This window comes from Zootoca vivipara, chromosome 8 (genome assembly GCF_965207765.1).
Source record: "Zootoca vivipara chromosome 8, rZooViv2.hap1.1, whole genome shotgun sequence".
Classification (NCBI taxonomy): Eukaryota; Metazoa; Chordata; class Lepidosauria; order Squamata; family Lacertidae; genus Zootoca; species Zootoca vivipara.
Genome location: NC_142591.1, coordinates 12,650,188 through 12,662,692, shown reverse-complemented (window position 1 = coordinate 12,662,692; position 12,505 = coordinate 12,650,188). Strand labels below are relative to the sequence as shown.

The 12,505-nt window shown below is 42.7% G+C and overlaps 1 protein-coding gene across 4 annotated transcripts in view; it reads right to left on the bottom strand.

Annotated features, from left to right (window-relative positions):
* Positions 1–7,860: 7,860 nt before the first annotated feature.
* ANKH (ANKH inorganic pyrophosphate transport regulator) overlaps positions 7,861–12,505 on the bottom strand; it is a 121,566-nt gene continuing 116,921 nt past the window's right edge. For all 4 annotated transcript variants that reach the window (XM_060278036.2, XM_088675090.1, XM_088675092.1 and 1 more), the window contains 2 exons: positions 9,946–10,045; positions 7,861–8,758 (listed from right to left, as the gene is read on the bottom strand). In XM_060278036.2, the coding sequence (XP_060134019.1) occupies positions 8,645–8,758; positions 9,946–10,045 (214 nt within the window). In that variant the 3' untranslated portion in view covers positions 7,861–8,644. The remainder of the gene's footprint in view (positions 8,759–9,945; positions 10,046–12,505) is intronic.

Here is a 12,505-nt window from a genome sequence, read left to right as displayed (position 1 = left end):
TGTGGAAGCCACCATTTCCTTAATATCAAGGAGATGCATTTCCTGATCTCCCTGTTTCAACTACTAATTGCTGTTTCCCGTGTAGGAATTCAGCATGGTATAATATTTGTAAACATATTTTCCATATTTGGCTGCCATCCAGTCTCTCACACCCTCTGAAGTCTGGCAGGCACTAGATGGTGGATCTATCTATTGCCTGTTGTGCAAATCCCAGGCAGATGGGGAGAACTAACCATCACTAAACCGGTTCTTCATTTTTCGAAGGCCTTGCCTATATTTTGCCTATCTACCAGTTACACAAGAGATTTAGAAGGGCTTTGTAATCTGCCTGGATTTGGAGGACTCAGTCCCTTAGGGAGCTGGGCAGCAAAAGCCAACACACACACACACCCATTTTCTATAGCATAATCCAAAAATTTAAATGTCTGGATTTTGATGTAGACTTTTGTCATTTCATTACGCTGAAGTAGAGGGAGAGAAGATTACAAGGAGTCTCCACAGAATCTGAGGAGGACTCTCCTTCCTTCAAGGTTTTTAAACAAAAGTTGGGTGGTCATCTGACATGTATGATTTAGTTTAGTTGCCTGCATCACAGAGGGTTGGACTAGATGACCTTCGGTGTCCCTTCCAACTCTACAATTCTCTCTCATAAATGGTGGCATAGTTGTCACTTTATAATTCAATAGACTCATCTAACAGATGTGTGCGTAACTCAGTTATCAGCTACTGGAGTTTTTGGTGTAGTCATCGCGACGGTGTTAATGGAAACACTTTCTCTCTGAAAGTGTCTCATTCCATAACAGTAAATTTTACTGAATTTGGGGGGGCTGGTTGAAGTAAAGCCAAAGCCTTCCATCATGTCACCCTTGCTATTTAATGTGACAAAGTAGTAATCCTGATTCATATCCCACTGATTTAAGATGCTGCAGCCGTTGCTAGAGCTTCCTTCTTCCATATATCACATGCCAAGAGAGCGCAAGTCTGTGGCTGGTCGTGGACCTTAGTTGTTGAATAGCGTGGCGAGATTGAAAGCAGATCTCTTCCCCCCCCCCCGAAAAGGCCATTATCAAAGCAATCTTAGTTCTACCATTAGTGCTGGCTTGTTCATGAGAGATTGGCAGTGATGAGAGTTTCTGGTTTAATTGCTGTAGGACAGAAGCGTGGAATTTATTGTACTCTGTCGTTCCCCTTCTTTATAGGGGAAAATTAGACGCAGAAAAGTGTTGCTGAAAGAGGAACAAGAATTGTAATTCCAGTTAACCATGAGATGGAACAATAGCATTTGATGCTCAGTTCTACCAATATTTCCCCTCATGCATGCATGTTAAAAACAAATACCACCATTGTCTAAATAAATAAATAAAATTAAAATTGTCCAGTAGCACCTTAGAGATCAACTAAGTTAGTTTCACCCCACCCTACCCTCCCACTATATATAAGGGTCTGGTGACTTCTGTTTCAGTGTATCTGAAGAAGTGTGCATGCACACAAAAGCTTATACGGTACCCAGAACTTACCTTAGTTGGACAATTAGTGCTACTGGACAATTTTTTTATTTATTTCGTCTGTGTCAGACCAACACGGCTACCTACCTGAACCCACCATTGTCTGTATGTTTGCAGGATGAAGGCCGTCAATCACAATTCCCTCAAGGGCAGGCATAGGCAAACTCTGCCCTCCAGATGTTTTGAGACTACAATTCCCATCATCCCTGACCACTGGTCCTGTTAGCTACGGATGATGGGAGTTGTAGGCCAAAAACATTTAAATATTTTAAACAGAGCACTTTACAATTAGGCAGAATGAGACTTGAAGCTTAATTTAAAATGACTTAATACGTATTATCTCCCATCCTTTCTCTTCCAACTCTCTCCAAGGCTTGAGATAGCTTATCGACAAAGAGCTAAGCCACCAAAGTGTTTAAAAACTGACTGAACTGACCCAAACTAAACAGTCCAATCCAGGGGACCCCAAACTAAGGCCCGGGGGCCAGATGCGGCCCAATCACCTTCTAAATCCGGCGCATGGATGGTCCGGGAATCAGCATGTTTTTACATGACTAGAAAGTGTCCTTTTATTTAAAATGCATCTCTAGGTTATTTGTGGGGCATAGGAATTCGTTCATATTTTTTTTCAAAATATAGTCCGGCCCCCCCACGAGGTCTGAGGGACAGTGGACCGGCCCCCTGCTGAAAAAGTTTGCTGACCCCTGGTCCAATCGTTAAAAGAAGGCAAAGGCATGATCTTTGCATTTGCCAATATAAAAGAGGCCTTTATAAATCCACATTGCTCTGCAACTTCTAGCACAGCTTCGTTGAAGCAGCAGGCAAATGGCACCTTTGAACTGGGGCACAGCGACTCCACTGAGAACCCCCCGCTTTGCCTGAATTTATGCAAGAGGACATCTTGGTATATCGGCATAGCTTTCAAGCAGTGTGTGGCCTGGTCTTCAAAGCAATGAACCACTAACAATTTGACATCCGGGCCCCTTTTTTGGCTAGGTAGGCCAAATGTTAAAGCGGTGTGTGCTTTCATCTAGTCATCTGAATAGCAGCCTCTGCCTCAAGACCCGATGAAATCTCGGCAGATCGCGCCTTCGTTTCTCTGCGTAGGTCCTGAAATATTTATTGCGACAGTCACCACTGAACTAAAATGTCACGTTGAACGTATACTGACCCCTATGTAGAGGCCAATTTATTATTTAGAGGCTTTTAGCCGTTTCTGCCCTGGAAAAGAGATTCTTTTTATATATATATTTTATATATATAAAAAGAAGAGGGTGAAAGGTTGTTTTCTGCTGCTCCAGAGAAGCGGACACGGAGCAATGGATTCAAACTACAAGAAAGAAGATTCCACCTAAACATTAGGGAGAATTTCCTGACAGTAAGAGCTGTTTGGCAGTGGAATTTGCTGCCAAGGAGTGTGGTGGGGTCTCCTTCTTTGGAGGTCTTTAAGCAGAGGCTTCACAGCCATCTGTCAGGAATGCTTTGATGGTGTTTCCTGCTTGGCAGGGGGCTGGACTGGATGACCCTTGTGGTCTCTTCCAACTCTATGAGTCTATGATTCTAAAATAGCATTCATTACTTTAAGGACAGCAAAAAAAAAATTCACAAAAGTCACACACTGACACTCCGCAAATAACCTTCGCTCCATCACAGGGCTTCGAGAGCACAACCAAATTAGACCTTGTCTTCCAACTGAGTCTCATCAGTTGAATTAATATAAAATGAGTTGTAACTCGGCTGTGACCCTTTATTAGTGACTGGGCTTTAAAAAAACATCTTGCTTAATCTCCCAAGTTGTGTTTTTTCAATTAGATATAAAAAATACAAACACTGGACAATGGACTGCATACTCGAGGCACTATTAACTTGAAACTTAATAAATCAGATCTGAAGCAACCTTTTCCTCCCAATTTGAGTAAGAGAGCCTGCCTCACCGGGTGGCGATACATCCATACATCTTGCAACGAAATGAAAAATTCATTGCTTTACGGCTTCAAATGTGTTTTTGAGTTATTTTACCTCAACCATTCTTTTACCAACCATTGCAATTTTCCCTTCCAGAAATCTTAATTGCTTCTTATTTCTAATTCCTAAATAAAGGCTTTGCTTGGGGGGTGGGAAAATGTGTCCAATTGTCAAGATCTCCGGGGGACAGTCGCCTTTTAAAAAACAAGCATCTTCTGTCCTCAACTATTGAACTAAAAGGTTGTGCTGATGGGATACTCGGATCACATAGATGCCAGATTTATTATTTAGAAGCTTTTCGTGTTTTCTGCCCCGAGTCAATAAGAATTTGGGGGTTTCTTTCCCCCTCACTGCTTGTGGCCTATTTCTGAAGGGCTGCAAGTAAGCTTTGATATTCAAGTGCAGGCAGGAAAAACTCATTGAGGCGGCAAATATAGAATCAGGATTCAAAAACCAAAAAAACCTACCCAGAGAAAAGATCCTTAAAAGTTCTTAAATCACTGCATGAGTCGATGTTTAGTCAAGAACTACGTTTTTATTTTTGTCATGAGGAAAGCCATCAAATGCAAAAAAAAAAATCTGTATGTGAAGTGAAGTAACGGAAGACAAAACATAAACCCATCCGTAACATGAAACAAACCACCCTTTAAATATGCTGCTATGATGAAGGTGGAGAAATCGTTCTGAAGCAGTCTTTTATATCTATTTATTTGAGAGTTTAGAATATCTGTAGAAGTAGCTGCATGTGACTTTTCCCTCCAATATCTTATGCGTTTATTTCTTCACTTCTGAAAATGGTGGATGCTGGTAAGTTTCTGAGAATGAATATGTAAGCCATGTGTCGGGGGCGGGGGTGTGTGTCATTATTTTCTATTATTTTTCTGCTTGTCCGTAATAAGCCTCATGGGAACCGCACTGCATGTCTAAGGGCAGAGCTACATAACACGAAGCAAACATGGGGTACTCAACTAAAATGGGGGTCATTTGCAGGGGTATTCAGAAGACCAGAGATGAGGGAACAATCCTGCCCCACTCCTTTCCATTCTACTCTGCAAATGCCATTCTCAGCCACCAATTTATTGTGGGGTTTTCCTTCAAATCTGGGCTCCATAACTGGAAGCACCAGCAGATGTTGGGGGGGGTGTCAAAAGGGGAGCCTTGGCCCACAAACAACCCCCCCTCAAAATACCTTCCTTACCTTTGTATTCACATACACACATGATGGGCAGAAGCATGTCCCTGAACATTGATGGATGTCCATCTTGGGAGTTCAGAACACCCAAAGGTTCTCAAGCACATCTCTGCAGGGACTGAGACCAACCAGAGAGATGACTTTGACAAATGCATTGCGACTTTTCAGGATTCCCCATGTGAGAGCAGGTTCTTACGCTTCTCCAAAACATTTCATGATGGCCAAGAGGAGATCCTGTGCAAGGAGCAACAGCCGGAAAACGGAGGCGGGAGCATGACCAATCTGTTTGGGATCTGACTTCCCAGCTTCACCTGCTCATTAACTTACAAAGCCACAAATAGTAATTTATCCTTAAGTTCCTTCCTCTGTATTCTGCTGCTGAGATATACTAAGTCGCTGAGCGATATGCAAACAAGCTTTCGTTGAGTTGGGCTCTTGCCCCATCCAACTGCAGCACATTTTCAAAAATGAAACAATCTGTGTACAATCGTACCTCGGAAGTCGGACGGAATCCATTCCGGAAGTCTGTTCGACTTCCAAAATGTTCGGAAACCAAAGCGCGGCGTCTGATTGGCTGCAGCCAATCAGAAGCTCCGCACGTTCGGGTTCCAAATAACATTTGCAAACTGGTTTGCGGCGTTCGGGATCCAAGGTACAACTTTATAGTACTACCTATGTCTGCTAGTAATGTTTGAAAGATACTTCTGTTACAGATTGATTGGAATTAAATTTTGAACCAATAAAGTTCAGCCATGAACGGAAGATGTCAGGCCCAACTAGAATAGTAGAAACAATGGCCTTTTCAAAAAGGATCAAGGGCAATTTTTAAAGCAATGTGTGTCTTTGACGTGGCCACATCATACAATGTGTAGATTTGTAGAAATAAAATACAAATGAGGGCCTTGAGCTAGAAAATGCCTACATGTCAATCAACAGCATAGACATAATGGTTTGCAGAGTGGAAGTTGCAGGGTTGAACTGTAGGGATTTCATAACTTCACAAACATTTGACTTTTGAGTTCAGAGAAAGGTACACATCCCCTAGTTGAACCTACACCAGGCCAGAACACGAATAACCTGCTGAAAAATAGATTTGCAAACACATGATTTGCAAGCCACACGTTGCTCAATATAAAACCATATTCATAAACAAGTTGTCAAACTCGTGTACCGGTACTTTGAGCTGTATTTGTTATAGTCAATAGTATTTTCTTTCTTTCTTGGAATTAAGGAACTTTTCCTTAAAGATGACTGCATTTGAGGTTACAGTCTCGGGTCAAAAAAAAAACCTTAAATATTCCAGCCGCACAGATAATTAAAAAGTTGCTATTTAGCCAAACATCTAGCTAAATAAGTATTTCAGCACTGAAATATTAGATCTTTAATATTTATCCGGCTCTAGACCCAAATAAATAAATATTACAGCATACATTTGTTAACGATATCAGAGGGACTGTCACAAGAAATATACTCTTCTCGTTTTATTTCCAAAGAGATGCAAATTTAGAGTCTGATCATGCTAGAGAAAATCAGTATTGTCCTGGCTGAGAAAAATCGGTAACATTTGCCAACATTTGTGTGAGTGCTTACAGACACGCACACAGACATATGATACCTACATGAGCCACATGTATGTGAAGACAGAATATAAACTATGCAGTATTGATTTTCATCTAGTATATTTTCGTGGCAAGCAAAAAGAACCTGTTGAACAGCACCGTCATCATTCATCAGCAAACTATTTCAGTTGAGACACTCTGAAGAGTGGCAGGCTAGGATTCCTTTCCATTTCACACAGGAGGGTGCTGAGAAAACCCACTAATCCTGCAGCCACCGTTCCCTGCACACACCTCTCTTGCCATTGGTTCAGCAACTGAAGGCTGGCTGGTGATCTCTGGGGTCTCCAAGTTGTTGATCCACATTCCCAAACTGGTCTGTAGAATTCTTGCTGGTTGTGAAAGTGACCCCGACATCTTTATTGCATTTGCACACGTGTGTTTGTGTGCACGTGCAAAATCCATTTTGCAGAGATTCAACATTTACCAAAACAGGACGCTTCTTAATGGTTAAGTTTCAGCACACAATCAAACTTCGTTTTGCATTAGAATTTTTTTTCTTTCTTTTTTTACTGAGCTTTGGAAAAATAAGAAACATGTTGCAGCCTAAAATAAATTACACAATAATGTACAATATATATATTTATACACATTCATATGTATATATACACATATATTGATATAGGATTTCATCTGTTCTAAGCTACCTGCCCCCACCACCCCCCACCACCCAAAATCTAGAAAATGGCTTTGAGCACAATTAAATAAAGTCATTTTACTGCTCTACACCTTATAGAAAAATATAATTTGGCTAAAGAAACCTCGAAATGGAACATTTCAAGACATTTCCTCTCGGATTATGATTACATCATGTCACATGGTCAAAAGTTAGTTCCTAGATGGGCACTGGGAGTCCCACTTTGCCCCCTCTCTGCGCATGCGCACCTCTGCTTGGAAAGTGCTGGCGTTTCCGATTCAACACACAGAAACGCAGGAAGGTCCCAAGGAGAACAGGTACGTTTCCCCACCACATTTCCGTACCAACAGCAGGAAGCTGGTTGCATGAATCCGATATCCTTTGCTGGTTCTACAGTCAGCCCTGCCACATGAAGGCTGAAATCCTGGTCATTTGTAACATGCGTTTGTGACGAATGAAGCATAAGCTCATTCTATCACCAGAGCGCAGCCCATGTAGACATTCCCAGCCCAACCAGATTAATGGGTGACAGATGAAATACTAATTCCTTTGGCCAGAGACACCACACACAGCATTTCAAAATGCCTGCTTTTGAACAACCACCTTTCAACGCAGTAGGCTTTTTTCCACGCAGTGCTGGTAAAACGTTGGAAGCGACAACCCTATATGGAGTTACCTCCGTTAAAGGGATATGCCATGATATTCTCTGTGTATGTTAGCATGTATATATTTTTGAATAGACAGTACAGACAGCCGTATTTTCAAAACACTGGATTACAACTTTGGTTTCTAAGTATTGGCTGTTGTTGTTTTCCCCCTTCGCCTTTTTGAGTCACCTCTCTTTCGGGAAACAATTGCTTGCTTCAAACCTTAAACAACGGTACCCTGCGCACCAAATGGAACCCAAAGTCTTGTGAAGAAAGGATTTTAGACTGGACACTAATATTCTATATAAAGCATCTGATTTAAATGTCCATAGTTGGGTTTTTTATATATTAAAAAAAAACAGTTATAAAGTTAGTGTAGCACAGATAACTGAGAAACCAGAGAACAGAAAGACTATTTTGCATCTTATCGTAAACTCTAAACAAAAGTCTTGTCCTGTGTTTATCATGGTCTATTTAATGTATTCCACCTATCATTTTCTTGACCCCTGCATCAGAATCCTGCTTTGCAGCGGTATACAACAGATTACACTGAACAATGAGAAAACCAGTGAAGAACCCACCTTGGTACAGGTCAACAGATCAAAGTCATTTCCAAGCAAATAAAATAAAGCTAATGATGTGTGTGTCTCCCCCATCCCAAAGGTTGCATTTCAAACCTTCCATTATTATCATTATTATTATTTTTAAAAGGAAGTGTGTGGGAAGCACTGGCAGAGGCAGAAAGGACGGCAGCAGAATCCACAAATAAGCCGACTTTGGTTGACAAATGGAGACTGACGAAAGGAGGGATATCCCAACTGCCGTGTAGCAGCCACGTCTCTTGAGTTTGCATGTAGCGAGAGAAGAATTTCAGTCGAAGGGAGAGGGGAGGGAAGGGAGAGACTGTCCCTTTAAGTCCCTCGTCCGTGCCTGCATACTTGGTACGCTAGGGAATTCGTTATCGGAAACCTTTGGAATCAAGGCCTCTTTATTACAAAGAAACAATGAAGTATGCCAGAAAGGAGAGAGAGAGAGAATTATGCTTCCAGTTGTCCCTGAAGAGAACGGTCACCTGTCATTTGCTATTCGTTCTCTCTCATTTCTACAATGTCCGTCATTTCCTCTGTGTGAGGCATGTCAGTCATTGCAGAGTCCTCGCCTTCCGTTGCCGTTTCATTGTCGTTCCTCTTCTTTTTCTAGGGGGGAGAGACAAGAGCGTTGTGGGAGACGGCCTTGCAAGCCTGCTTGGCTTTTAAAATCAAGGGAACCAAATAAATCCCCAAGTGCTCAGGCCTAATTCTCACTGGAAGCCACTCATGATTACAGGTAGGTAGCCGTGTTGGTCTGACGTAGTCGAAACAAAAAAATAAAAACAATTCCTTCCAGTAGCACCTTGGGGACCAACTAAGTTTGTCATTGGTATGAGCTTTCGTGTGCATGCACACTTCTTCAGATACACTGAAACAGAAGTCACTCATGATTGCTAATCAAGTGGGAGTTCCCCCTCCAGTCATGCCCTTTTCCTATCCTCCACAAAACAGGCTCCTAGGCTGCAGTCGCCAATAAGAGCCTGACTTTGGGCTCAGTAGGGAAATGTAGACTGAAAACAAGATTTCCCTCCGCTAAGGCATCATAGCTTACTGTTGGGAAGTTGCTTCAGGTAACAAAGAAAATGTGGTGGAAGTGTGCCATTAACATCACATATAGTTTGAGCCGCAGTCTATACCTGGAAAGGCTTATATCAGGCATCCCCAAACTTCAGCCCTCCAGATGTTTTGGACTACAATTCCCATCATCCCTGACCACTGGTCCTGTTAGCTAGGGATGATGGGAGTTGTAGGCCAAAACATCTGGAGGGCCACAGTTTGGGGATGCCTGGCTTATATGTGTGCACTCATAGCAGCACAAAGCTTACACAGTGTTCCTCAAATTTAGGTTCCCAGTTGTTGTTGGACTACAACTCCCATCATCCGTAGCGAGCAGGGCCAGTGGGCAGGGATGATGGGATTTGAAGTCCAACAATAGCTGGAGACCCAAGTTTGAGGAACACTGGCTGACAGCGTGGCAGCACTTCCTGGGATGCCCACGTGGCTACGCGAAATCAAGTAGTCACATGGGCTTTCCAGGAAGTTCTGATGAACTCGAATCTCCTCTGTTTATACAATGTTGAAAGAGGAAAACCAGGTTCCACGGCTACCTAATGCAGTAAAAATAAGTTAAGTGGTCAAATAGGGGAACAGAACACCCAAACTGTGTTTCAAGGGCATTTCAGGTCCCTCCATCTCAAGCTAATTTCAAAAACGGTCATCTCAGTGAGAGCTAGGACACAGGTTTCCTATTCCTGCTCTGCGGAAGCAGTCTCCCTACGACAGTAATTTCTTACCTGTTTCTGATAGACGTAACAAGCTGCTATTGCAACCATGGTAGATTCTCCTACAAAGCCCGCCAGAAGTGACCCTACTCCCAAGGTGGCTCCATGAACCCTAATGCACAAGAAGAAGAAAAATACACCAACTTTCATTACCATCTCTCACACATATATATATACATGGTCACTGTGCTACTATAAGAAAGGGTAGAATTAAAATGATAAAAGGATAGGTATTACGGACGTTTTAAACACAGTTGCCTCTTGCAGTCTAACAGGCTAACAATTGCTGCCTTGTCGCCTGTAACAATTCCTTCCTCTTAGTCATTGGCTCCGATGGCACAGAATGTTGACTGGTAGCTGTCAACATGCAACTTTAACCATCGCTAGTTACTACACAGAGCTGAAACATGGGCATGGCTGAGAGAATAGACTTACACGGACACTATGTGCCAATGATGTGCGCGTGGCTTCAGAGTTAAGCTGGGAAGGGAGCTTGAACTGCGACAAGCAGCACGGGTAAGTTCGGGAACCTGAGTGGCTGAAGGGACAGACTAGCAAAAGAGGAGCAGGGACTTGAAGAAACGAGGGACACGGAGAAGAGGAACCAAGGCAGGGGTAATACACATCTCACAAAGAGGATTTGCATGCTACTGGAGGAAAAGAGATGGGGGAGAAGGGGCTCAGGCTTTGGGCTAAAGCAACAGAACATCAAGAAAAAAGAAGCAGAGGGGACGAGGCTGAATTTCACGGTTGCATTGCTTTGAAATGATTGTACAATACCTTGGCAGCTACAGCTAGGTGAATGATGATATTTATTATTTAGTAACCAAAAAAGAGAATCAATTTTGCAGCAAAAGCATGCCTTCAAACAGGCCAGTGTTCTAGCTAAAGTGCAAGGTAGGTGTTAATAATCTTCTTCTGATGTTTCAAGTAATCCTGTCAAGAGTTTCCTAGAAAGCCCAAACCACCGTACTACCTCTACGGAACGCACTCTAAATTCTCTTGCGGATCACCCTGGGATCTTCGGATGAAGGGTGGTATACAAATTTAAAGAAGAACAATAATAAATTGTTAGAAAATGGAAACGAAACTGTTTTCTCTTATACAAAACACAAATGTTAACTATGTTTTCTCGAATATGAAAAGCAGAACCTTTCAGCAAACTTTTATCACAGACAACAGAGCAAAGCACTGGTATTAAAACCAACTCATTAACAATGCCATCCTCTGTAGTGGTGATTCCCTCATCCCGCAAAAATAGGTTTAAAAAAAAAAAGGTAAAGGACCCCTGGACAGTTAAGTCTAGTCAAAGGCGACTATGGGGTTGCGGCGCTCATCTCACTTTCAGACCGAGGGAGCCGGCGTTTGTCCACAGACAGCTTTCCGGGTCATGTGGCCAGCATGACTCAACTGCTTCTGGCGCAACAGAACACCGTGACGGTAACCAGAGCACATGGAAACGCCGTTTACCTTCCCACTGCAGCGGTACCCATTTATCTACTTGCACTGGCATGGTTTTGGACTGCTAGGTTGGCAGGAGCTGGGACAGAACAACGGGAGCTCAGCCCGTCACAGGGATTCGAACCACCAGCCTTCTGATTGGCAAGGCAAAGAGACCCAGTGGTTTAGACCACAGTGCCACCCACATACCGTTGCCCGCACAAATAGCATGCAGGTGAATAGAAGAAGGAAATTATGGACACAGGGCAAGATATGCATATTCTCTGAAGAAACTTCAGGGCACTGTCATGTTGTCAGCTCAAGAATCTTGCAGGGCTGTATGCCAGATTCATTCTCCCTGCTGTCAAGAGAGTACAAGCAAAAACAACTAATGGTGCCCCTTCTATGCAGCACAAGCAAAATGGTTGGGGCTGATTATTTCTGTGCATGGATACAATCACCATGATACACCAAGTCCAGGCCATGAAATGAAATATTTGAATGAGAGGGAAAGAGTCTTTGAAGAAGAAGAAAAGAAAGTCCAGGTAAACCGAGGACAGGCTATATAGCTCAATAGAAGAGAACGTATTTTCCACGCATCTCCAGTTCAAAGGATCAGTTGCAGGTGATGAGAAACCCCACTCTCCGCCAAGAGAGACCTTGGAAAAATCACTATCGGCCAGAACAGATAATGCCAGGCTAGGTGGACAAAGAGAGCTGCCCGACCTGGTATGAGGCAGTTTTCTGTTGAGAGCCTTTGAATGAGAGCTGAGAGGTAAAGGCTAAAAGAAGAAGGGGCAAGGCAGGCGAGGCAGAGCTGGCCCTGGAAACCAGACACAGGTGAACTGATCAGCCGATAGCTTTGTGGAAACAACTGGGAATGGTGCCAACTGCAAAGGACTGGATTGGATGGAAGGCTGCAGCTACCAGTTTTTAGGCCCGTGGCTGAACAGTGGTGCATTTCGGTGGTGTAGCATATATATACCGTTATACAAATAATACAAGTTACCAAATACCAAAAATATACTAATAATAAGAAAAAATACAAAAAAGAGAAAATGATACAACATATTGAAAAGGAAAAAGGAGAAATAAAAAAATGAAATAAAAAAGTCCAAAGGAAAAGAGAAAA